Source organism: Oryctolagus cuniculus, chromosome 15 (assembly GCF_964237555.1).
Source record: "Oryctolagus cuniculus chromosome 15, mOryCun1.1, whole genome shotgun sequence".
NCBI classification, from domain to species: domain Eukaryota; kingdom Metazoa; phylum Chordata; class Mammalia; order Lagomorpha; family Leporidae; genus Oryctolagus; species Oryctolagus cuniculus.
The window spans coordinates 33,764,899-33,791,314 of NC_091446.1; the positions used below are offsets into that span (position 1 = coordinate 33,764,899).

The 26,416-nt window shown below is 42.7% G+C and overlaps 2 protein-coding genes across 25 annotated transcripts in view; both read right to left on the minus strand.

Moving 5' to 3' along the window:
• CC2D2B (coiled-coil and C2 domain containing 2B) overlaps positions 1–3,141 on the minus strand; it is a 120,274-nt gene extending 117,133 nt beyond the window's left edge. For 5 of the 9 annotated variants that reach the window (XR_007910852.2, XM_051823118.2, XM_051823117.2 and 2 more), the window contains exon 1: positions 2,984–3,124. The gene's annotated coding sequence lies outside the window, so the exon portion shown is untranslated. Of the gene's footprint in view, positions 1–2,983 lie in introns of all 9 variants that reach the window. The other 4 variants (XM_051823119.2, XM_051823120.2, XM_051823121.2 and 1 more) reach the window with 2 other exon arrangements.
• Positions 3,142–5,124: 1,983 nt separating this feature from the next.
• The window catches only part of ENTPD1 (ectonucleoside triphosphate diphosphohydrolase 1), a 206,950-nt gene continuing 185,658 nt past the window's right edge, over positions 5,125–26,416 (minus strand). For 9 of the 16 annotated variants that reach the window (XR_011382345.1, XM_051824021.2, XM_051824020.2 and 6 more), the window contains 2 exons: positions 25,333–25,365; positions 5,125–23,276 (listed from right to left, as the gene is read on the minus strand). Coding sequence is in view for 12 of the 16 variants with exons in the window: in XM_051824021.2 (XP_051679981.2) it covers positions 23,070–23,276; positions 25,333–25,365 (240 nt within the window). In the remaining 4 variants the exon portion in view is untranslated. Of the gene's footprint in view, positions 23,277–24,528; positions 25,366–26,416 lie in introns of those variants that run through there. The other 7 variants (XR_011382344.1, XM_051824023.2, XM_070057495.1 and 4 more) reach the window with 4 other exon arrangements.

The window sequence follows — 26,416 nt, forward strand, 5'->3', positions numbered from 1 at the left end:
AGAACCCAGGGTGCTGGCACCGCAGGCGGAGGATTAGCCTAGTGAGCCGTGGCGCTGGCCAACTCTGGCTTTCAAATAAATAAATATTTAATTTTTAAAAAACCAAAAATATTATCATTTCTTTATGATTTTTATTTATTTGAGAGGTAGAGTTACAGAGAGAGAGAGAGAGAGGAAGAGACAGAGAGAAAAGTGTTCCATTCACTGGTTCACTCCCCAAATGGGCGCAATGGCTGGAGCTAGGCCAATCTGAAGACAGGAACCAAGAGTTTCTTCTGGGTCTCCCACGTGGGTGCAGGGACTCAATCATTTGGGCCCTCTTCTACTGCTTTCCCAGGCCATAGCAGAGAGCTGGATTGGAAGAAGAGTGACTGGGATACAAACCAGTATCCATATGGGATGCCAGCACTAGAGGCAGAGGCTTAGCCTACTATGCCACAGCACTGGCCCCAGATTTTCATTTCTAATATTCCACACTTTCGCACTTTGGGATGGAAGCCAACTTTTCTAATTTCTTAAGAAAATTCAATTCAATAAAAATTTTATAAGAAAAAGTTACAAAAAGTAACTTGTTGAGGGTAACACAAAAAATAAAAAGTAGTAACTGTATGATTTCAAATTCTTGCATGATATTTCCAAATTTTAGAAAACTTTAAATTAAATTTTGGTGAGTGGAGGTCAGTGGGATTTTTTTTCCACATTCATTTTGGATCAACAAATACCTATGTAACAAAATGTCATCCAACATAAGAGCTAAAGTGGAATTTTATACAACTCCTCAGGCACATTAGTAGAGTTCAGCTTGCCATACAAGCTCCTAAATCAATTCTAGAGGCATACAACCAAGCATAATTCCCTGATACTTGCTTTAGTTGGAATAAATGCTGATGCACTTCCTACTACAAAGCAATGTCTTCAGCACAGACTTCTTTTCCCCACAATTTACTTTAATTTGGAAATTGTATTTCAATTCACATTTTATTAGTATAAAGAGATTTTATGTCATTCATAGATACAATCTTATGAATATAATGATACTTTTCACCTTTCCTCCCTTTTTCTTTCTTGTTTAATTTTTGTGATAACATTTGAAATTTATTTTATAATGAAAGGCTTAATGCTCCACTAAAAAGAGTTCAACAAATAAAAAGCAGAAAGACCACTGTTCAACAGAAATATAGACAAGGCTATAAATAATAATAAAATCCCAATCCCAAGATGCCGACTTCACTTATATATATTAAGTTTTTTATACTCTATATGTTAGTTACCACAAATCAGAGAAAACGTGATATTTGTCTTTTTGGGTCTGACTTATTTCACTAAGCATATTGATCTCCAGTAGCATCCTCAATGCGTCCAATCTCTTCCCCACAATTTTCAACCATTTTGATTCCTTCTGTCCTTTGGTTTCAAGAGCGCTAGTAGAATAAATTACAGAAAACTCTCTAGTAAATGACATGATCCCCAAACTGCATATTTCAGTATCTAGTAATATTTCTTTGATTGTGAGCAAATCAGAAACTTATTTTTTTAATTTCACTCAAGCTATTGTTGGAAATCTTTTTAAATATATTAATGCACTTTCCTTCTTCAGCACAACTAAATTCTGTTCAAAACCCACTTTTACCTTTTTCTTAGTTCATCTGTTGTCACATGGTATGATGGATTCCATCTGAACTCTTTTATAGCAATGTGTCTAAAATCATGCTCTTCCAGACTTCTTTGTATTAGAATGACATTCTCCAAAATTAAGGTATCATTTAAAGTTATGATAAGGCAAAAATTATTTAATATATGGCAAAAGCTATCCTTTACCGATATGTGGAAATGGAAAAAGTGGATCTAAATAACAACGAAAATCTACACATAGTTAAGTGTGATACAGCAGTATTTCTCAGTAGTTTACAAAAAGTATCATGACTTCCACATACTCCATTACTTGAAAAGTCTGAAAATCAGTATATTTAACTTCAGACTTCCTTTCCAAAATGAAAAACTAGGAACAAGCAGCCTGACGATTTTCTGATCTGTGAATTTATATGTGAGTCTTTGACTTTAAAAAAGTCAACAAAGCTAAATAACTTACTGCTCTCAGGACCAAGTCCCAAGTCATCATAACCTGCTTCTGCAAGTCAAGAAAGATCTGGGTCTACTTCTCTTTTGGGGAGGCGGGCTTTCTGGTACATAAGAAACAAAGCACATGCAGATTACAAATATGTGACATTCTTACAGTCTGTATCATGTACACGCTACACAAAGCAATGCAATTACTCACAAGATAATTACAAGATTTATAAAAAAATCAATTCACACAACAACTACAGCTCCTTAGGGCCAGAAACTCGACACAAGAAAGTCCTGTGTTTATGCTCAAACTTGAAAATGTACTTCCCAGCTCAACTGGAGAGGAAGGCTTTCGTGCTCAGCTCCCCCCACTAATGCTCGTGTACCACTTCCCAACCTGATCCTTCAGCTGTAGCCTGATCAAACTCTTGGTTATACTCCCTTACACCCTCATTCTCCCATGTTTGCAACTTCCCCTAATTGAGAGCATTCCCTGTTCAACCCCCACATCTTCCAGATTTTTCCTGACTCTACCTCTTGACCTCCAATCGCACTTACAGGTCCTAGTTTCAGTTCATCGCATTCTACCTTGCGGATTCACCTTGCTGCTTAACAAGGACAAGGGCTGGGGCATGAATTGATCCCCACCCCTCCAATCCTAACCAGGTGTTCAGCATGCAGTAGGCACTCAAGAAGTAAGACGCCGCCCTGCATCTGAGGTAAATCAAGCACTGTTCTGTCAAACGCAGTGGTTTTTCAACTCTTTCAACCCTCAAAAAGGAACGACTAATGGGTCTGTCAGACACCGACTACACGTCCCAGCGGCCAGTGCCTGGTCATTCCGGTCCCGCTGGTTCTTCCCAGAGCAGAGTTCCACTCAAAGTACCGTGGTGACTGACAGGGACACGGCATTCACCTGTGGGGATAGGGCACGTTCGTTTCTCTAGGCAACCAACGCAAGGCGCACAGTTCACCACCGGCGAGAAGTCACTAACGGTCCACACGGCTCCAGGCAGCGCCCCTCACGCCCACCGCCCACTCCTCGCGCTCTCCCACGCCCGCGTGGCTCGCCGGCTGGGCGGCTCAGGAGCGTGCGCGGCGCGGCCGAGCGTGCGGCTTCGGGAAGCTTCGGTGCGCTTCCTCCGTCCCGCCGCTGGCGTGCTCGGGCTGCTGGTTAGCATCGCGGTGGTGTCTGGCTTTCTACTCTGCAGGAGTCACCGGCTTTGATGAGCTGCGGCCTGGATGTGCGTCTCGGTGCAAGAGGCCTGAGAGGGTTGCCTGGGTCGCGCGCCCCGCACTCGCTCCGCATGGTGAAGAAGAGCCGTGTGCCCATCGGGTGAGTTTGTGGGCTGCGCGCTGCCGACCGGAGCCCCGAGGTGTCCCTGGGGAGGATACTCCGGCGCCCCGCGGTGGGAAGCTTCGCCGCCGCCCGAGCCAAGGGAGAGGGCACGAGGCTGTGATGCGGCGCGGGCTCCCGCCGTGTGCGGGACATCCCTTGTTTTGCCGTCGTCACCTCTGCCTTGCCAGGACAGGAGGGGCACGCCATTGGCGTTGACTTAGCCGTGACATTGCCCAGAGTCCCCCTAAGTATGCAAGCGACTCGTGTTGTTTCCAGAGCTTGCTGTGTCACAAACTCAACTGCCATAAAATAGGGCATACAGGCAGCTGCTCGCGCATGCCACGTCACCACTGCTTAATAAACGAAATGGCTTACAAAGTTTCTTCTCCCAGTGCTTTGCCATGAGCTGAAATAACGATTTCAGGGAATTGTTCTGGAAAATTGAGCGGGAATGGTTGGGAAACTTAGGCACGTGCAGCGCGGGGCTGTGGGGTGGGCTGTCGTTCAGCCACTCCACAACCGTGTATTAGCTGCTGCTTGTGCCAGGCCTTGTGCTTGGCGCTTTAATTTAGAGAAATTTAGGAGTGTTAAACTTCGACCACTTTGCTTTTGGAGAAGGGCAAGTGTAGAACTAAAATGCTACAAAAATGATGTTCCAGGCTGTGTAGGGACCTCATGGCTGAAAATTGTTTCAGGGCTGCGCAGTCCGTCGGTTCATCATCAAGTCCCTTCATTCTTCATCAAGATGAGCCACTCAAACTTGGGTACTTGGGATGTAGGACCCCAAAAGCGGTGTCCTCTTGTGACGACCCCAGAAACACAGACTCCAGACCAGACGATGCAATAGAGCAGGAGGTAATTTTATTTCATTTGCGCAAATGGGCCCCCTACTGCTGCAAGCAGCAAACAAGTGAGAGGAGCCCCGAGCAGCTATCTCACACAGCTTTTAAAGGGCAAAACCACAAAATTAACATATTATAGGCTGGCGTAAGTTCATTGGATAATTTTCAGTAGCGGGCCTTGTATGGCAGTCTAAAAGTGGTCATGTCGGTGGAAAAGTACTAGGTCAAAGGGATACATTAAGGGAGGGGGTTTCTAGGAGAGAGGAATAGGTTGCTACGTGCCTTGCAGCTTTCTTTGTTAACCTTGAGCAAGCGTAGGGAAGGGGCTTATCTACAAGGCAGGTGTTCTGTGTATCTCTGGTTAGTAGCTGACTGCTTTCTCTGTGAACCGGTTTACCCCCCATTTCCCAAGGCCGTCTCTGGAACGGTTTGTCTCAGGAGCCCCATTTTTTTATGGTGGCTCTTGGCTCCTTTCATTCCCCCATTTTCTCTTTGAACTAATTTTAATCCTAAAATTGTGTGCCGTTAATGAGGGGTTTCAATACGGTCACTGGTGGCCAGGGCTTGATACTGTTGCGTGAGGACTAATGCCAATGATCAGCAAGCCAGGCCTTAGCATGTGGGCCCATGGCCAGCCATGGGTTTTTATATATATATATATTTTTTTTATTAAATTGAGAATGGCCTCTGTCTTAGGTTGCCCTCAGTCATCTCTGTCCTTACCCGTCATCGGTAACTCTGGCAGCTTGGCCTAGAGCCCTGTCTTAGGTTGGTACAGGATGCTGAGCGTCTTACCCGTCTTTGAGTACCATTCCAGCCCAACATTAGGTGAGAGATGAAACATACAGCCAAATATCAATTATTTTGATTACAAAGGAGGCTTGGTACGAAGTTTTAAATGATGAATCTCAGTCCATTCATACTATAGGGAAGTCAGCATAAAATGCAGAACACACGGAAGACATCCCATACAAAGTGGGAAAAGCAGTAGCAGTCCAGCCAACATTAATAACCAATGAATCCATTGAAACCCTTCAAATGAATAGTGGGTTAGTAATAAACATATGTTGCATTTTACTCTTAAGTTTATCAATAACAGACTCTATATATGGCACATTGTTAGTAATGTTAAAGCAATATCCCCCAGGTGCAGGTTTACAACTTAAATGATCTTTTTAACAGCAAGTAATTGTTAGCTGCATGGCTTAAAAGCACTCCTGAGTGAACTTGATCCAATTCTTTGGCTATATTGGATAGCACAGTAGCAGTAAGATTGATTGCTTTGGTCACCAAACATGTAAGCCTTTATAGTCCACGATTATTTCCAAAAGCCAGTCCAGGAACACTTACTACTGATGCAGCCATGGCAAGGGCAGTGTCCTCTCCTATTAGGATGACGTTGTTATTGTAGTCTTCAGGTAAAGCACGCCACTGACGTGCTCTATCCGCTGCTGTAAATACAGATGTTAGCATCAGGGCCACACGGCCCAGGGAGCAATTGCAGAAAGGCATGTTGGTTACATGGAAAAACCCATCCCTTAGGAGCCCTTGTCCCATACCAGTACTGGATCAGATCCATTCCATTGATTGGTGATAGGATCCCTCCATTTCACCACTGCTCTTTTTACAGCTGTTTTTAAGCAGTTAGAATTTAACAGAGACATCAAGAGAACATAATAGATTACTTTAACTCATTGCTTTAACAGAGGATCAGATTTTGATTTTATGTCAAAGAAAATAATTAAAGATTTTTTTTCTCATAATATTTTGTGACTTTCTCACACCTTCTGTAACTTGCTCAAACCTTTCTCTTCTCCCCCCCCCCTTTTTTTCATTCCAGTATAAACCAGCCATTAAGATAAATAATTTTTACAAATCATATTCTTTTAAAAGTATTTTTTTAACTTTTTTTTATTAAGAACACGCTTTTATGTTTGTGACCTTTTACATTAAAATGATGGTATCTGGGACTGTAGCAGTCAATGGGAGAGTAACTTTGTTTAATTCCCTGTAATCCACAGTCATTTTTCAGGTTTTATCTGATTTTTTAACATGCCAAATTAGATAATTGCTTTTAGTGATTATGGGAATCATCACTCCAGCACTAAGATAATTTTTTTATTGTTTTAGATATTTTTTCATATCCACCTGGAATTCTGTAATGTTTACACTGAATAACCTTAGTTGGCCCTGGCAGCAGTACAGGAGCTTGATATAATTTTTTTCTACCACTATCTAGCAGTTTGACTCCAAAGGGCAGCATTTTCTTTTTCCCAATTTACATTTATCCTGTACTTATTTTTCCAATTGCTTACACATGCATCAGTATGCAGATAACAAAATCCATTCTCACCTCCCCAAAGCCTATAGTTCATCCCCCTTTTCCACCGGCACTGATAGCAAAACTCAATAACTTGTGGAGGCTGTGCACTCTGTAACTTGCCATCCCAATTCTCACTCGATTCTGAGCAGAGAGCCCATTCCTTCACCAAAGAGGCGAACTGAAGGTCTTTCCAGCCAGGAACATCACAGGTTACACATGCAACTTCAGTTTTTCTTTTAAAGAAAGGCATTGCTTTGCATACTTGCGGATCCTGCCAACTATGCCAATTTGTGACAGTAAATTACTTTTTAGCTGTCTGCTGTGCACAGACTTAGTTACTTTTAATCTGCAAGAAATACGCTGCAAGCCTTGTAGTGCACACTAAAATTATTTAGAGGAAAGATGGTAAAGGAGCATAGATTAACAGAATGTTGCAATAAACATGGCTCCATTGCTTTAATGATACTATGGCAAGATGGTCCACTGATCCCTGTAGGGAGGGCCTGAGGCTGGCCCCACTTCCAGTTTCCTGAACTCTGTTTTTTAATGAATTACCTTCTTTATCAGTTTTGGAGTGACATTTATTGGCCCAATGCCTTCCCCTTTAGCACTGGAAGCAAATCCCAGGAAGAGCCTTATTTTGATTTTTGACTTTTGGACAATTTTTGTACATGTCCCTGCTGCCCACATTTATAGCACCCTCATTTATCAGGCATAGCCCTCCTTGTTGATTTTTGTAATGACATACCAAGCAGAGTGGCAGGTCCTGAATGTCCTGTTATTAATCCATTTTGTTAATTTTTCATTAAAGGGACTGTCACAGAACACCTCAATCACAGTAGCCAATTGATCATGTCCACGTTGTACTTATGTTTTGTAGAATTTACAGTACTGTGGGCATCACTAGGCAATCTTCACACAGCTCCGGAGAAGGATCCATACTGAGAATTAAACATTATTAGTAATCATCACGGGCACATTTAACATTCAGCTTGACTGCGTGTTCCCCCCGAAACGAAACAGCAGCAGCAGAGGCTTGCTCCGGCTCCCCCTTAAAGCCCCCAAGGACAAGGGTGGCTCATTGCCAAGATTTTAGGCAAGCAGTGCGTCCCATCTCGGGTCTTGGCCAGAGAGCCGAGACATGAAGCATGCCCACCTGTTTATCAGAAAACATTCCTTTATCCTCCTCCCTGGGAACTGGCCAGGCTCCCAAGGAGCCGGAGAAGGTCATTCGGCAGCAAAGTTTCTTGGTTACCAGAGCCAAATCTAGGTACAAGCCTCTCCATTCCAAAAATTTGTCCTTACATTTGGCCCTAGAGTTGCATTGAGAAGTAGACATAATTAACACATCATAAGAATACAATACACATTTTTCATACAAGTATACATCTAGCAATCAAACACAACAATAAAAACAGATGGGGGAGACAGTAAGAAATAAAGGACAACAAAAACAGCGACACACAGAACACAAATCACAAGCCGCACGGCAACAGACCGAGACAAAACCGAAACTATCAGAAGGGAGCGGCCGTCTGGCCAGGCTCTCCCCTGGAAGAAGGGAAATTCCCTCTTTCCCTCCTTCCCAGACCACCACTGGAGCGTCCTCCAGGGTTGAACCAGGGGTCTCAGGACACGTCTGTCTCCCCCACTGGTCCAGTCAATACTGAGCCTGTACAGGCGCCCCAGGACGGATTCCACGTTGCCCTGGCAGACAAAGACGAACAGTACAAACCGCCCCAGGACGGATTCCACGTCGCCCTGGCAGACAAAGACAAACAGTACAAACCACAATTACAATAATACACAAGTAAGCAAACTTACCTCCGTCAGGCCGATGGAGTGTGGGAGTCTGGGGTCCCCCAAATCCCGGACGAGCCCCCAAATGTAGGACCCCAAAAGCGGTGTCCTCTTGTGACGACCCCAGAAACACAGACTCCAGACCAGACGATGCAATAGAGCAGGAGGTAATTTTATTTCATTTGCGCAAATGGGCCCCCTACTGCTGCAAGCAGCAAACAAGTGAGAGGAGCCCCGAGCAGCTATCTCACACAGCTTTTAAAGGGCAAAACCACAAAATTAACATATTATAGGCTGGCGTAAGTTCATTGGATAATTTTCAGTAGCGGGCCTTGTATGGCAGTCTAAAAGTGGTCATGTCGGTGGAAAAGTACTAGGTCAAAGGGATACATTAGGGGAGGGGGTTTCTAGGAGAGAGGAATAGGTTGCAGCTTTCTTTGTTAACCTTGAGCAAGCGTAGGGAAGGGGCTTATCTACAAGGCAGGTGTTCTGTGTATCTCTGGTTAGTAGCTGACTGCTTTCTCTGTGAACCGGTTTACCCCCCATTTCCCAAGGCCGTCTCTGGAACGGTTTGTCTCAGGAGCCCCATTTTTTTATGGTGGCTCTTGGCTCCTTTCAGGGATATATTACCTTAAGTGCTAGAAGAATTAGTTTCACTGACACATGCCCAGTCCTATGAATGATTTATTATGGGAGTCAGTAAGTAGAAAAGGTTTTCTTTTTTGATACTGCCTGACTTTTATATTGTAAATTTTGATATAAATTTTGTATAATATGTAAATGTTTTCTTTTTAGTTTCACTTCCTAGAAGCTGAAAGGTGAATGTGGAATTAATTAAATTACCACTTAGACTGTTTTTTTATGTATTTTTTGATGTTTACATGTTCTTGATTTTCTACTTATATTTTAAGATGCTTGAAATTTCTTATGAAATGGGTAAAATGTATGTTGAGTTAAATGTCTGGCATTTCAGTTCAGTGTAATGGAAAGTTGTTAACTACAGCATTAACCAGAACCTTTGATAATGGGATTGTAGAGTGAGATGGAAAGTTGGATGAAATCCTTTGTTTCAAATGGCTTTGATGGGGCCGGCACCGTGGCATAGCAGGTAGAGCTGCTGCCTGCAGTGCCAGCATCTCATGTGGTGCTGTTTCAAGTCCCAGCTGTTCCACTTCTGATCTAGCTCTCTTCTATGGCCTGGGAAGGCAGTAGAAGATGGCTCAACTCCCTGGGCCCCTGCACCCACATGGGAGACCCGAAAGAAGCTCCTGGCTCCTGGCTTCGGATTGGCGCAGCTCCAGCCATTGCAGCCATCTGGGGAGTGAATCAGTGGATGGGAGACCTCCCACCCTGCCTCTCTATAACTCTTTCAAATAAAATAAATCTTAAAAAAAAGAAATGGCTTTGAATAAATAAAAACATAATGAAGATTTGATTCCTGATTATTCATTTGAACAGTTAGATGAATTACATTTAATTTTCAGCTTTCTTAGGTGCTTTAAAAATTCACATAGTTGTATTCTGAGGATACTTGAGCATATTATACAACTTGGAATTTTTAATGAACAATACCTTTTCTTGCTGAGATGAGTTCAGTTTTTTGTTTGTTTTAAGATTTATTGTATTGGGACCAGTGCTGTGGTGGAGTAGGTTAAGCCTCCGCTTGTGGTGCTGGCATCCTATATGGCACTGTTTTGATTCATGGCTGCCCCATTTTTGATTCAGCTCCCTGCTGATGACCTGGGAAAGCAATGGAAGATGGCCCATGTGCTTGGGCCCCTGCACTGGGGTGGGAGGCCCAGAAAAAGCACCTGGCTCCTGGCTTCATATTGGCCCAGCTCTGGCTGTTGTGGCCATTTGCGGATTGAACCAGCAGATGGAAGACCTTTCTCTCTGTCTCTCCCTCTGTCTGTAACACTCTGTCAAATAAATAAATAGAATCTTTTTTTTTTTGATAGGCAGAGTTAGACAGTAAGAGAGACAGAGAGAAAGGTCTTCCTTCCATTGATTCACCCCCTCAAATGGCCACCACGGCCGGCGCACTGCGCCAATCTAAAGCTAGAAGCCAGGTGCTTCCTCCTGGTCTCCCATGCGGGTGCAGGGCCCAAGCACTAGGGCCATCCTCCACTGAGCTCCCGGGCCACAGCAGAGAGCTGGACTGGAAGAGGAGCAACCGGGACAGAACCAGCGCCCCAACTGGGACTAGAACCCGGAGTGCCAGCACCACAGGCAGAGGATTAGCCTATTGAGCCATGGCGCCGGCCAAAATCTTATAAAAAAAATATCCTCCCCATCAGAATCAAGAAACAAGCATATCCCTAACAGTTTCTAGGAAAAAAATGAAACCCTAGGGGTGTAAATTGTTACTATTATTTTTTCTTTTTTGAAGAATTTTAAAAATTTATTTGAAAGGCAGAGTGATAGAGACAGAGGGAGAAACAGAGAAAGTGCTCTCCATGCCCTAGTTCACCTCCCAAATGGGCACAATGATCTGAGCTAGGCCAAAACCACAAGCCAAGAACTGCATCCTGGCCTCCCACATGTGTGGCAGTGTGGGGAGCAACTGGGAGCAACTCGGACTAGACTAAGTTACTGGAATTAAGACTTATTCTATGCATCTGCTCTCCCACAATATGGCACTGGGAGAGAAGAAAACAGCTTCTACACAGCTGCCTCCAGTTCAACCAATAAACTGTAGGACCTGCTCCTGATTGGAGGAGAGCAGCGTACTCAGCGTGTGGGTAGCAGAGTTGGGATTGGTGGAAGAGGACTATAAAGGAGGAGAGAGACAACATGCACCAGGAACATCTATCTGAAGGAACACCTGTGCAGCCCCCGAGAGAGCCGGCCAGCGGTGTGCCGCTCCCCCGCGGAAGTGGGGAAAAGTGGCAGGGGGAACCGCCCTTCCACGGAGGTGGAAGGGACGGTAGCCAACCCGGGAAGAACCAGCAGCAAACCCGGGGAGGGCCGAGCAGACAAAAGAACAGCGCAGGGTCCTGTGTCGTTCCTCCATGAAGAGGGGGAGCGACATAATGGTGCCGTGACTCGGATATGAAGCCTAGGCAGGGTCTTGTGTCGTTCCCCCACGAAGACGGGGAGCGACAGGCAGGAATCCAGGTACTTGGCCTGTCTTTTGTTTTCACAGGCACCTTAGCAGGGAGCTGGATTGGAAGCAGAACAGCTGGGACTGGAGCTGTTGCTCTGACACAGGATTCAGTGTTGCAGTGGTAGCTTAACCTCCTGAGCCAGCACTGGCCCCAGATATCAGTTGTAAAGGCATAATGTACATGCGATCTTATTTTTTTTTTAAATTTATTATTTTGTTTTTATTTGAAAGGCACAGTTACAGAGAGACAGATCTTCTGTCTGCTGGTTCACTCCCCAAATAGCAGCAATGGCTAGAGCTGGGCCAGGCCAAAGCCAGAAGCCACAAGCTTCGTCTAGATCTCCTGCGTGGGTGCAAGGGTACAAGCACTTGAACCATTCTCTGCTGCTTTAGCAGGTGCATTAGCAGGGAGCTGGATTGGAAGTGAAGCAGCCAGGACTCAAACAAGCACCCATCTTGGACGCAGCCTTCACAGGCAGTTACTTGACTTGCTATGCCACAACACTGGCCTTGAAATCTACTTTTGATGGAACCCGTATTCAAGAAACATTGAAAAACGTCATACAAACATACACTTTATATACTTTTAGAAAAGAGATATGATTCTTCCTATGTTGGGTCATTGGAGATTTTTTGTAGGACTTGGGTTAGGGCCTGAAATGAGACAACCAGAAGACTTAAAATTTTCTTTTAATTTTCATTTTATTTGAAAGGCAGAGAGAGAAAGAGAGATATCACCCATCCACTGGTTCACTCTTGAAATGCCTGCAATAGCCAGAGGTAGACCAGGCCAAAGCCAGGAGCCTGGAACTCCATCCAAGTCCCACATGTGAGTGGCAGGAATCCAAATACTTGAGCCATCTCCTCCCAGGATGAGCTTTAGCAGAAAGCTGGATTGGAAGTAGAGGAGCTGGATCTTGAACCAGCCACACCCTTATGTGATGTAGGTATCCCAATTAGCAACTTGACTTAACCACTTTGCCAACTGGCCACTTCACCAGGGGACATTTGACAATGTGTGAAGACATATTTGTGTCACAGTTTGGAGCAGGGTTAGTAGAGGACACGGACGCTGTTAAACATCCTGAAATGCACAAGCCCCTCCAGAATATCATTAGTGCCTAGTTGAGAAATCCTGAATTCTGAGGTGAAGGATCAGAGGAAAAGGCACAAAATACAGAAAGAAGAATGATGTATTTGCTGGGCTCTAAGGAGGCCTGCTGGACTGGAGAGAGAATTTCCAGATGGGATCTGTGGTTAAAGATAAGATTCAAATTATGGGATAAGTGTATTATAAGTCCTTGAGAGTCTCAACAGATTTGAAGTTTACCTTATAATGACAGCAGTATTTATGGAGCGTTTCTCTAACTCAGAGGCATAGGATAGGATGAATGGGGGAGAATCTGAAAGGCAAATACGACACATGAGAGTCTGTTGCAGTTATCTGGGGTGAAGTGATGAGGTCAGTGTAAAGTGGTAAGAACAGGAAGAGGTAGACAAAGTTTGTTTCATCAACCAGCAGTAAGATTTGAGGATCTAAGAAGAGAGGGCTCCTGAATGCTCCTCCCCTATGTTTAATTTCAACACCATTTTGCTGTGCCCTAATCACTGAATTTCACCATCAATTTGTGTGTGTGTGTGTGTGTGAAAGAGAAACAGAGAGTTGTTTTTTATTTATTTCACAGATAGAGTTGGACAGTGAGAGAGAGAGAGACAGAAAGATCTTCCTTCCGTTGGTTCACCTCCCAAATGGCCGCTATGGTAGGAGCTACGCTGATCCGAAGCCAGGAACCAGGTGCTTCTTCCTGGTCCCTCATGTGGGTGCAGGGGCCCAAGTACTTAGGCCATCCTCCACTGCCTTCCCAGGCCACAGCAGAGAGCTGGACTGGAAGAGGAGCAGCCGGGACTAGAACCCGGCACCCATATGGGATGCTGGCACTGCAGGTGGAGGATTAACCAAGTGAGCCATGGTGTTGGCTCCAGAGACAGAGTTGTTTTGTAAAGGCAGCTGCTATACCTGCTTCTCTACTTACTTTATCCAGTGAATAGAAGATGGTAGAGGACATTTTACCCAAAGAGCCAGTGCATACCAAAATGTGCGGGGTTTTGAGGGGAATTCAGAAGTTGCCAGGAACAGTCTTGACTTTAAGGCTGGCTTGCTTTTTCTAGTAACCTACCTTAATAGAAAATATTCTTTTCTACTACTAACCCAATATTTGGATGGAAAATTGATCTGTTTGTTTACTTTTTTAAAGATTTATTTTATTTATTTGAAAGATAGAGTTACAGAGAGAGGTAGAGACAGAGAGAGAGGTCTTCCATCTGCTGGTTCACTCCCCAGTTGGCTGCAACAGCTAGAGCTGTGCCGATCCAAAGCCAGAAGCCAGGAGCTGCTTCTGGTCTCCCACGTGGGTGCAGGAGCCTAAGGGCTTGGGCCATCTTCTACTGCTTTCCCAGGCCATAGCAGAGAGCTGGATTGGAAGAGGAGCAGCCGGGACTAGAACCGGCGCCCATATGGGATGCCGGCACTTCAGGCCAGGGCTTTAACCTGCTGAGCCACAGGGCGGTTATATTGCAAGTTATGAGTGATTTGTGTAAAATACTAGAGAAATGAACCCTAGAGGTCTTAATCCTCTTAAAAATATATATACTCCTATGATATAGAAGTTTATGAAAATTTTTACATTAAATAAGATTTGAAAGGTTGTAAACCATTAAAATGAGAGTACTTGGATTCTGTTCTACTCTTACTCCTTCCAACTATGAAGCTAAGTAACTTATGTTGAATAATTTTATTTAGCTTTCTTTTCTATAGACTGGGAACAAATACATGCTTATTTAGTCGTAGTAATTAATGTGGACTTGGCAAGGCAGGTAAAAATTAATTTTAAAAAGATATGCCTTTACGGATACAAGTTATTTGAAAGGCAGTCTAGAAGGAGCCTAGCATAAGGTGGTAGTGTGGGGCTTAAAAAATAGAATCAACCATGATGTCCTAAAAAATAGCACAGAAATCAGGAAAAAACTGATTTTTTTTTTTTTGAAGTGGGGATGTTGCTGTGGCACAGTGAATTATGCCACCATCTATGATGCTAGTATCCCATATGAGTGCTGATTCATGTCCTGGCTGCTCCACTTCCAGTCCAGCTCCCTGCTAGTACACCTCGAAAAGCAGCAAAGAAGGCCTATGTACTTAGGCCCCTACCACTCATGTGGGAGGCCTAAATGAAGCTCAGGCTTCAGCCTGGCCCAGTCCTGGCTATTGCAGCCATTTGGAGAGTGAACCAGTAGATAGAAGATCTCTTTGTGTCTGTGTCTTTCCTCCCTATCCTTCTGTAACTCTGCCTTTCCAATAAATAAATAAACCTTAAAGACCAAAAAAAAAAAAAAAAAAATTCTAAGAGGCTGAAATTCTCACCATGGGAAAAAAGATTGCTTGTGGTGCACACTTAAATTTATTTATTTATTTATTTATTTATTTATTTATTTATTTGACAGGTAGAGTTACAGACAGAGAGAGAGACAGAGAGAAAGGTCTTTCATCTGTTGGTTCACCTCCCAAATGGCTGCCACAGCTGGCGCTGCTCCCACCTGAAGCCAGGAGCCAGGTGCCTCCTCCTGGTATCCTATGTGGGTGCAGGGACCCAAGCACTTGGGCCATCCTCCACTGCCCTCCCGGGCCACAGCAGAGAGCTGGACTGGAAGAGGAGCAACCGGGACTAGAACCCAGTGCCCATATGGGATGCCAGTACTGCAGGCGAAGGATTAACCAAGTGAGCCATGGCGCTGGCCCCACACTTAAATTTAAAAGCTCAAAAGTGAATCCACCCTTTTCTTTCTTCAAGAGTTTTATATCCCTGGCTGCCTCTTTTGCCCTAAATATGTAATGTGTCTTAGTGGAGAAGTGAAAAGACTTAAATTCAAATCTTGACTTCACCATTTTGTGCACTATAACATTAGGCAACTGTAGGCTTCATTTTACCTCCATTCTCCAGTAGAGATAAATAGTATCTCCTCTCAAAAATATATGTCCTTGGGCTGGCCCTCTGGTGTTAGTAGGCTAAGCCTCCGCCTTGGTGCCAGCATCCCATTTGGGCGCTGGTTCATATCCCAGCTGCTCCTCTTCCATTCTGGCTCTCTGCTATGGCCTGGGGAAGCAGTAGAAGATGGCCCAAGTGCTTGGGCTCCTGTACCTGCTTGTGAGACCTGGAAGAAGCTCCTGGCTTCTGATACTGTACTGTACTTGCAAATTTATACCTTCCCTAAGAACTTCATACAGTTTACCACAGTGAAAATCGGATCCCCAAAAGTATTTTATTCTGGAAGCAAATGTTAGGAAATATATAAAAGACTTGATTTATTTGAAAGGTAGAGTAGCACAGGGAGAGAGATGGGTTTATTCCCTGATTGCCTGCAACATCCAAGACTGGGCAAGGCTGAAGCCAGGAGGCAGGAATTCCATCCAGATCTCCTGCATGAGTAGCAATAACACAAGTTCTTAGGTCATCATCTGCCTTTGAGGCACATTATCAAGAAGCTGAATCAGAAATGGGGGAGCTGGGACTTGAAATGGAACTCTACTATGGAATATGGGCATCCGAGTGCCCCGAGGTGTGCATGTATTTTTTTAAGTAGTTAAATAGATAATGCATGTGAAGTGCTGATGTGTTTAGATTCCATTTATACTGCTGTAGAAGCATTGTGAAAATAAGCGGGTTGGATAAATTGCTTGTTATAGTAAGGGGCACGGTATGCCCCAAAATTACTTTCATATAGTTCCTTTGTGTTGCTAATGCCAAAGGAATGGCTATATTCTGAGTGTTAACCAAAGATGACCATTTTGGAGAATTGTCATAGTCTTAATTGAATGTCATTTATAATAGAAATAAATACGCCTTTGAAGGAAAGAGAAGATCTTCATAGTGTCTAAAAAATCCCATTCTCCAAATGAAGAAGCCATCAAAGAAAATGATTTTTTAAAGAATTCCACAGTAAGATTGAGCATTTAACCTAGCACTTAAGAAGCCTACATTGCACATCAGAGTGCATGAGTTTCCAGTCTGACCCTGGTTTCAGCTTCCCACCATTGTAGACCTAGGAGGCAGTAGTGATAGCTCAATTGGGTTCCTGCTGCCCACATGGAAGTCATAGGTTGAGTTCTTTCTCCCAGCACCAGACCTGGCCCAGCCCTAGCAATTGCAGATATTTATGGAGAGAACCAGTAGATGGGCACTGTCTCCCTCTGTCTTACTGCCTCAAAAGTAAAAAAAAAGTTAATGAATTATTTTAAAATAAAAATGAGACCTTTTCTTTAGAGTAATTTTTGATAGAAATCATCTCCTAATTTCTAAAGAGAAAAAAAAAAACCTATTCCAACATCATGGCTTTGTTATTAGATTTTGATGGCATTTGGATTGTATTTAAAAATGTGAGAATTTTTTTGCAATTCTAGATAATAAAAATCAAGAATCTGTTTTTCAAAAGCAAAGAACTGGAACATATCAAAATCTTCCTTTTTGAAGGATAGTTTTGCTGGGTATAGAATTCTTGGTTGGTAGGAGTTTTTTCTTTCAGTATTTAAATATCATCCTGTTACCTTCTGAATCTATTTTTGGCGGTCTTTAGTAAAAGAGTTATTTGTAAACATGTATTTACAAAGACGTCCATTGATGTATTTATAATATCAAAAAGGTGCAAAGGATTCAAATGATCATAATAAAAATGATTAAATAAATTGTGGGATATACATATATGGAATACAATGTCAGTGTTAAAACTCAAGTAAAATAATATTTAGTAACTTGGCAAAATATTCATGGGCTTTTAAAAACTTTCTGACAAGTATCATGAAATATTTTAAATGGCAATGCCATTCCATAATTTATTTGTAGACAATACATACAAACATAACTGAAAGGACATACATCACAATTTCAATAGTGATATCACTGTGATTTTTATTTCCTTGTACTTACTTAGGGTTTTTTTTTTCAGTGAACATGTGTTGCTTCTGTAATTTTAAAAGATCCTTAAAAATAAAATACTACTCAAATGTTTTTAATGCTTAATGATCAGTGACTTATTTTTCTCTTGTAGCGCCTTGACAGTAGATAAAAAAAATACCTTAGTGGTAATTTGGCCACATCAAACTCTTTAGTAATTTCCTATTTTATCTTCATCATTAGAGCTACTAAAATTCAAAGCTAGTAAACTAGAATGTACTTCAGGTTAATCTCTGTGTCTTTATTAGTGCAGCTTTGGACATCATAGCAATGGTGTAGATTTCTCCCACTATCACCTTACTGTACAAGACTTCTCATTCCTTTACTCCCACTAGATGTCCTCTCTGGATTCTTGCCTTTTCTTAAATTCTTTCATCTCATTGTCCTATCCCTGTACGTGCTTGTTACAGAACTAATTATGTGGGCTAAATAATTACAACAGATTCCAGTTTTCCCTTACCCACCTGTGTAATTCTCTTGAATTCAGTAAATATTTACACCCAGAAATGTGAAAAGAAGAAAAGCCTATTTTTTTGAGTGAATGAGCAGAAGGAAAATGATGAAGTTGGTATTGACGGCTTACCCTCCTCACCTTCTAGAATAATTTCAGGAGACCAGGTCTACTCCTACTTGGGAAGTGACTTATGGCAATACCTTGCTAATGCAATAGCTGTTTAACCAACTATTCAGCATGAGCCTGAAAAAGTTTGTTTCAGGTATTCAGGCCAATAGGAATGACTATGATGCCAACTCTAGCAGCCTTATTAGGAGCCTGTGGCTTCTAAGTTTTTACTGTGTGTGTTCTGGCAAGTAAAAAAAAGATGTTATGAACTTATTTCCTCTTAAAATAAGGCAAAGAGATGGGAGGCAGGGAGATTAATTGTTGTTGAGTTCAGTTATTTCTGCCAAGCAGTATACAGTTATATTTTAGTTCGTGTTACCACAAAATTTGTGATGCTTAGGGAATTAGGACTTGATATCATCTTAGGTTCTTGTTTTTAAGAAACAAGTAGAAAAAATTTATGAAAATAAATTCTATATATAGATAGAAAATATACACATTCCTTTTTAATCCATATCTCAAGTTACACACCAATAGAAATTGAAAAAAAGTGCTCTAATCTCCAATGAAGATCCTCAACCCTGGTTTACTCAACAGACCTGCCTTTTTCCTGTTGTGTATGAATAGCTACACTACACTCTGGATCAGTGCCACTGCAGCCTGATGGATAAGAGTTGCAGCCAGGCTCCCTGTTCTTGATAGGCTCACAAATCTCCTTCCAGATCTTTGCTACTTTCCTCCAGCCTCACACCAAGCTTGTCTTCCTTACCCCCAGCAGTAACACTTCAGTAAAAATAGAGGGCGTTAGGAATGATTTTCCTTTCTCACTTACTTTACTGGTATGTTTTTGCATCTTCTTCCCTTTGCTTTCCTAAGAAAAGCACATGGATTCTGTAGCTCTGCTGCATATGCTGTCCTTTTTGCCTTCTCTGGATGATCTTTCACTTATTCTCGTGTCTATAGTGTTAACAACTAAGCATGCACACGCCTTCCTACCTCTTAAAACAGTACCCTTTTCTCCATCTGATAACCATATTTTTTTTTAAGATTTTATTTAGTTGAGAGCAGGGTTACAGAGAGAGGGAGAGACAGTGAGAAAGGTCTTCCATCTGCTGATTGACTCCCCAAATAGCTGCAATGGCAGGAGCAAGGCTGATCCAAAGCCAAGACCCAGGAGCTTTTTCTGAGTCTCCCACATCAGTGCAGGGGCCCAAGCACTTGGGCTATTTTCCATTGTTTTCCCAGACCATAGGCAGAGAGCTGGGTCAGAAGAGGAGCAGGCAGGATATGAACCGGTGCCCATATAGGATGCCAGCACCGCAGGCAGAGGCTTAGCCTACTAAGCCACAGTGCTGGCCCTCTATAATGTAATTATTTCTTTGATTCTCTGTTCCCTTCCTCTCCTGGATGTTGTTTTTAGAAGAGTTACCTCCACTTAGTTTCCATTTCTTCCATTCCCATACACTAAAAAGATTCTTACTTGTCATGTCTAATCTAATTGAAAATTAGGAGGTTGTAGAAATTTGAAGGATAGTTTTCCATCTTGCTTGAACTGTCTGTAAACTTGACTTCTGTTGTTCATTCCTTACTTAAAAAGTCTCTCTTGATTTCTGTTGATAATATTTATTATTTAAATGCCTTTCAAGTTGTTTTCTGCTTTTCTGCTTTATTCCTTGATGATTGATGTTTGTTAAAATTTTGTCCTAAGCCCTCTTTTCATGCTCTACACTTTTTTCATTTTTTTTCCTGTGGCTTCAACCATTCCCCTTTACACCTTTTTTTTAATGAAGAAAGCTTTTATTTAATGAATACAAATTTCATAGGTACAACTTTAGGAATATAGTGGTTCTTCCCCTCCCCCTTACCTGCCCTCCCACCCCTCCTCCCATCTCACTCCCTCCTCCCTCTCCCATTCCATTCTTCATTAAGATTTGTTTTTAATTAACTTTATATACAGAAGACCAACTCTATATTAAGTGAAGATTTCAACAATTTTCACCCACACAGACACAAAAAGTATAAAGTACTGTTGAGAACAAGTTTTACAGTTAATTCTCATAGTACAACTCATTAAGGACAGAGGTCCTACACGGGGAGTAAGAGCACAGTGACTCCTGTTGTTTATTTAACAATTAATACTCTTATTTATGATGTCAGTGATCACCCAAGGCTTTGATATGAGCTTCCAACGCTATGGAAGCCTTTTGAGTCCACAAACTCCATCAGTATTTAGACAGGGCCTTAAGCAAAGTAGAAGTTCTCTCCTCCCTTCAGAGAAAAGTACATCCTTCTTTGATAGCTTCTTCTTTCCACTGGGGTCACAGAGATCCTTCGTGTAGAACATTTTTTTGATTGAACTCTTCTTTATTAGCAGCACACCTGATCCTATGGAAAACAGACCTGGAACTGGATCATTCTGACTCCAGGGTGGGGCAACGTGCCTGGAGCTGCCTGCAGCTCTATCTCTTGAACTCTACTTGTGTGTACACCTTGGTAATGTCATTGTACCTGCCTTCTGGGGGCTGGTAGTCGGCGACTGGTGGTGTGTAATGCAGCCCTTCCTTCTCAAAGGGGAACAGGCCAGGGTCCCGCTTGATGGCCTCGCAGTGTCTTGGCTTTCCATGCCTGAAATGCTCTCATGGGTTTTTCAGCTACATCCAAATGCCTTAAGGGTTGATTCTGAGGTCAGAGTGCTGTTTAGGGCATTTGTCATTCTATGAGTCTGCTGTGTGGACTGCTTCCCATGTTGGAACATTCTCTCTCTCTCTCTTTTTATATATGACAGTGTGAGAGAGAGACAGAGAGAAAGGTCTTACTTCTGTTGGTTCACTCCCCAAATGGCCACTACGGCTGGCGCTGCGCCAATCCAAAGCCAGGAGCCAGGTGCTTCTTCCTGGTCTCCCATGCAGGTGCAGGGGCCCAAGCGCTTGGGCCATCCTCCACTGCCCTCCTGGCCACAGCAGAGAGCCAGACTGGAAGAGGAGCAACTGGGACTAGAACCTGGCACCCATATGGGATGCCAGTGCCACAGGCGGAGGATCAACCAAGTGAGCCACGGCGCCAGCCCTCTCCTTTTTAATTCTATCTCTTAGACACTTGGTCTTATTTATGTGATCCCTTTGACACTTACTCTATATGATCAATTACACAACTTTAACATGTAAGATGGAATTATTACTACCCAGCTTAATGGGATTTGGAGTCCCATGGCAAGTTTTTAGCTTTACCTTTAGGGGTAAGTCCATGGGAATGTGTGCAGAACTGTACATACAGCTCCTCTCTCTCATATCCCCACCCTTATTTTTTTACTGGGATCTATTTTCAATTGACTTTATACACTTATGATTAATTCTATGTTAAGTAAAGAGTTCAACCAATGGTATTAAGTAGAAAAAATAAAATAATAAACTGTTCCTCAACAGTCAAGACAAGAGCTGTTTGTCATTGCTTCTATAGTGTCAATTTCACTTTTATGGGTTTCTTTTTAGGTGTTCTGTTAGTTATCACAGATCAGGGAGAACACGTGGTATTTTTCCCTTTGAGATTGCCTTATTTCACTAAGTACGTTTTCCAGATTCATCCATTTTGTTGCAAATGACTGGATTTTCATTTTTTATACTGCTGTGTAGTATTCCATAGAGTATATATCTCATAGTTTCTTTATCCAGTCTTCTGTTGACGTCCACTTTACACCTTTAACCTCTCCCAAATCTCTGTGTCCCAAACCTTTCTTCTGAGCTCAGTGTCAGTGTTAGCAGACATGCAGTATCTTCACCAAAGTGTTCTGGCACCAATAAGCTGAACAGGTCAAAAACCGAACTCTGAATCTTCCTTCTCTTGCCCGGACTCCCCAGTTCTCCCTTTATCCTTTCTGACTTGGGTTATTATGATGGCTTCTTTAGTAGATATCTTGTCTCTCCTCCCACCTAATTTATCCTACTACTCCTAATTTATCTTTCTACAACACGAACCTAATCAGGTTTCACCTGCTTAAATGCTGCAGTGGCATTCTATCCTATAAGCATGAAATTCCTGAGGATGACATAAGATTCTTCGTGGCCTAGTTCATAACTACCTTTCCGACAGTCTTAAATACCTGTGTCACATATATATCACATATGTATGTTTGCCCCCCCATGCACTATATGTACTCCTTGCCTACACATTATATTCTTTTTTAAAAAAGATTTATTTATTTGAAAGACAGAGTTACAGAGACAGGAAGAGACAGAGAGAGAGGTCTTCCATCTGCTGGTTCACTCCCCAAATGGCTGGAACGGCTGGAGCTGTGCCGATCCGAAGACAGGAGCCAGGAGCTTCTTCCTGGTCTCCCATGCGGGTGCAGGGGTCCAAGGACTTGGGCCATCTTCTGCTTTCCCAGGCCATAGCAGAGAGCTGGATCAGAAGAGGAGCAGCTGGGACTAGAACCAGTACCCATATGGGATGCCGGAGCTTCAGGCCAAGGCTTTAACCTGCTGCACCACAGCACTGGCCCCTATATTCTCTCTCTCTCTCTCTCTTTTTTTTTTTTTAAATCATTTGAAAGGCAGAATTACAAAGAGGCAGAGGCAGAGAGAGAGAGAGAGAAAGAGAAAAGTCTTCCATCCACTTGTTCACTCCCCAAATGGTCGCAATGACCGGAGCTGCGTCGATCAGAAGCCAGGAGCTAGGAGATTCCTCCAGGTCTTCCCACGTGAGTGCAGGGGCCCAGGAACTTGGGCCATCTTCTACTGCTTTCCCAGGCCATCGCAGAGAGCTGGATTGGAAATGGAGCAGTTGGGGCTCCAACTAGTGCCCATAGGGAATGTCGGCAGTGGCTTCACCTGCTACGCCACAGTGCCATCCCCAGCACACACCATTCTCTTAATGAAATGTTTTTCCCCTTCTTGTTTACTTGGTGAACTCCATCTTACTTTTCAAAAGTATCCACATCTTTCTTTGGTATTTTATCTTTGAAATCTCCTCTCCTCAAGGGAAAAATTAAGGATTCTCTCTCATATACTTTTTTTTTTTTTAAGATTTATCTATTTATTTGAAAGAGTTACAAAGAGGCAGAGGCAGAGAGAGAGAAAGAGAGGGAGAGAGAGGTCTTCTATATGCTGGTTCACTCCCCCAAATGGCTGCAATGACTGGAGCTGGGCAGATCCAAAGCCAGGAGCCAAGAGCTTCTTCCAGATCTCTCACAAGCACTTGGGCCGTCTTCTTCTGCCTTCTTTCCCAGGCCATAGCGGAGAGCTGGATTGGAAATGGAACAGCCAGGACTCAAACCAGCACCTATATGGGATGGTGGCACTGCAGGCAGCAGCTTTACCCACTAAGTCATAGCACTGGCCCCTCTTATATACTCTTATAACACCTCTGAATGCATTTATTATATAGTCTTGATAAATGCTTTGTTTACCCATGTGACTCTCTGCTAGACTCTGACCTCACTGAGGTATTGGCTCCATTTAACTGGAATTACCTCAGCTATTACTGGCCAAATGAAAACCTCTCCCTGGTTATGTATGTATGTATGTGTATATATATACATATATATATACACACACACACATACCATATATATGTACATACCATAAATGTTTCTAAGTCTACTTTTTACTTGTTGAGCATTATGGTTAGTGGTGCAGTAAGCCTGTGATTATACAGTCAACTGAAATTATGTTTTGGCAACAGTTTAAAAAAAGGAAGAAGGGGGATTTAGGAAGGGAAGTATGGTTATCTTCTTACAATTGCACCTATAAAACACATGAAATCTGTTCTCTTTGTATTAATGAAAAATTTTTTAAATGCAAATGTTATCAGTTTTTAACTTCAGATTAACATGTAATACTTGCACTTTTATGAGTTACAATGTAATATGAGGATACTTAAAAAAATTTTATCAAAAATGGTGTAGTTTATTTTTGTGCAAAATTTTTTTTTTTTTTTTTGACAGGCAGAGTGGACAGTGAGAGAGAGAGAGAGACAGAGAGAAAGGTCTTCCTTTTGCCGTTGGTTCACCCTCCAATGGCCGCCGCGGTCGGCGCGCTGCGGCCGGCGCACCGCGCTGATCCGATGGCAGGAGCCAGGAGCCAGGTGCTTTTCCTGGTCTCCCATGGGGTGCAGGGCCCAAGCACCTGGGCCATCCTCCACTGCACTCCCTGGCCACAGCAGAGGGCTGGCCTGGAAGAGGGGCAACCGGGACAGAATCCGGCGCCCCGACCGGGACTAGAACCCGGTGTGCCGGCGCCGCTAGGCGGAGGATTAGCCTATTGAGCCGCGGCGCCGGCCCAAAATTTTTGAAATCTATGCATAGTTTTTTTCAAAACTCATTTTCCATAAACTTTTTGAAGACCCCTGTATGTTGCCACAGCTCCTAGTCAGTTATGAGGTCACGAGGATAAGCATCCTGTTCTCTCCAGTGCACTGTGTTGCTGAGCTATGATATTCAGCAGGCCAGATGCATTAAGTGCATTTCCACCTGAATAGCATTTTCAACTTAAAGTGATTTTACTGGGACATAATACCTTCTGAATTTAGTTATCCAAGATCTATCTTCGTGAGTAAGAGTGGTCTACAATTTTCCTTTGTTGTGCCATCTTCATGATATATCAAGAACTGGCTCCTAAAATATTATCTCCACCTATTGAGGCAGAGCTGACAATCTGGTGAGACAACTGCCTGATAGCAAAAAGGGAACACTACCTCTGCAAAGGTTAACGGTGTCTCTGAAGAGAGGAAGGGGAGGTCAGAATTCACTGAGCTGGAAGTCTGATTTAAGGCAGATCTTTCAAAGATCTGGGTGGAGGCCGGTGCTGCGGCTCACTAGGCTAATCCTCCACCTTGCAGCGCCGGGGCACACCGGGTTCTAGTCCCGGTCAGGGTGCCGGATTCTGTCCCAGTTGCCCCTCTTCCAGGCCAGCTCTCTGCTGTGGCCCGGGAGTGCAGTGGAGGATGGCCCAAGTGCTTGGGCCCTGCACCCCATGGGAGACCAGGATAAGTATCTGGCTCCTGCCATCGGATCAGCGCAGTGCGCCGGCCGCAGCGCGCTGGCCGTGGCGGCCATTGAAGGGTGAACCAATGGCAAAAGAAGACCTTTCTCTCTGTCTCTCTCTCTCTCACTGTCCACTCTGCCTATCAAAAAAAAAAAAAAAAAAAAAAAAAAAAACAAAACAAAACAAACTTAAAAAAAGAATCTGGGTGGGCCTGACTGGGATTGGATAAGCTTCAAGATACAAAAGTTAAGGACTGGTGGAAAGACAGGGACGACCTCAACAATTCCTAGTGTAAGCTGTCTGTTGATGTTTACCATTGAAGATTTGCTCAGTCTTCCAGGAAGTTTCTGTAATGAAGAATTAGATAGTCATTTGCATGGCAGGCTACTCCTAGAAGAAAAAAGTCATGGTAAAGGAAACAAAGGGAAAGCACAAAATCCTGTGAACAGTGATGGTAAGATGTGGTTGGGTTTATAGTATTTAAGTTGAATGTGAGGGAAGACAGTTACTTTCCCATGAAGTTTGATGTCCAGATTGTGCTATATTCATAAAATGAGTTATACAGCATTCCTTCATCTTTTACATGTTGTATAAAATTAGAATTATGTGCTATTTCAGTATTTGGAAGTACTTGCCTTTTAAAATCATCTAGACGGATGTCTTCTTTGTAGGATGAAGGATATTTAGCATTGATTTAATATTCACATTTTCTTTTTTTAAAAAAAGATAGGCTTTATTTTTTAGAGAATTTTTAAGTTCACAGCATTAATTGGTTGGAAAATTCAGAAAGCTTCTATGCTTCCTTTGCCCACACCCATACTATCACCATCCTGCCCCCAGAGTGGTACATCTTTTATAATTGGTGAATCTACATTGAAAAATCATTATCGTCCAAAGTTCATAGTTTGCTTTAGTGCTCATTCTTGATGTTATACATTCTACAGATTTAAAATGGATAATGGCACATATCCATCATTATAGTATCATTCAGAGAGCCCCTGTGCTCTGTTCTTCATCCCTCCTCTCCCATCACCTACCCCTGATAGTCACTAATTTTTTTTACTGTTTCTATAATTTTGCCTTTTCCAGAATGTCTTACAGCTGGAATCATATATTATTTAGCCTTCTTTCAGTTGGTAATATACATTTAGGTTTCCTTCATTGTTTTCATGATTTGATAGTTCATGTCTTTTTAGTGCTAATGTTCCATTATCTGGATGTAACATAGTGTATCTATTCATTCACCTAGGGAAGGACATCTTGGTAACTGCCATTCACCTACCGAAAGGTATCCTGGTTGCTTTTAAGTTCGAGCAATTACGAATTAAGTTACTACAAACATCCATGTATAAGTTTTTGTATGGGTATAACCTTTCAAACAGTCAAGTAAATACCAGG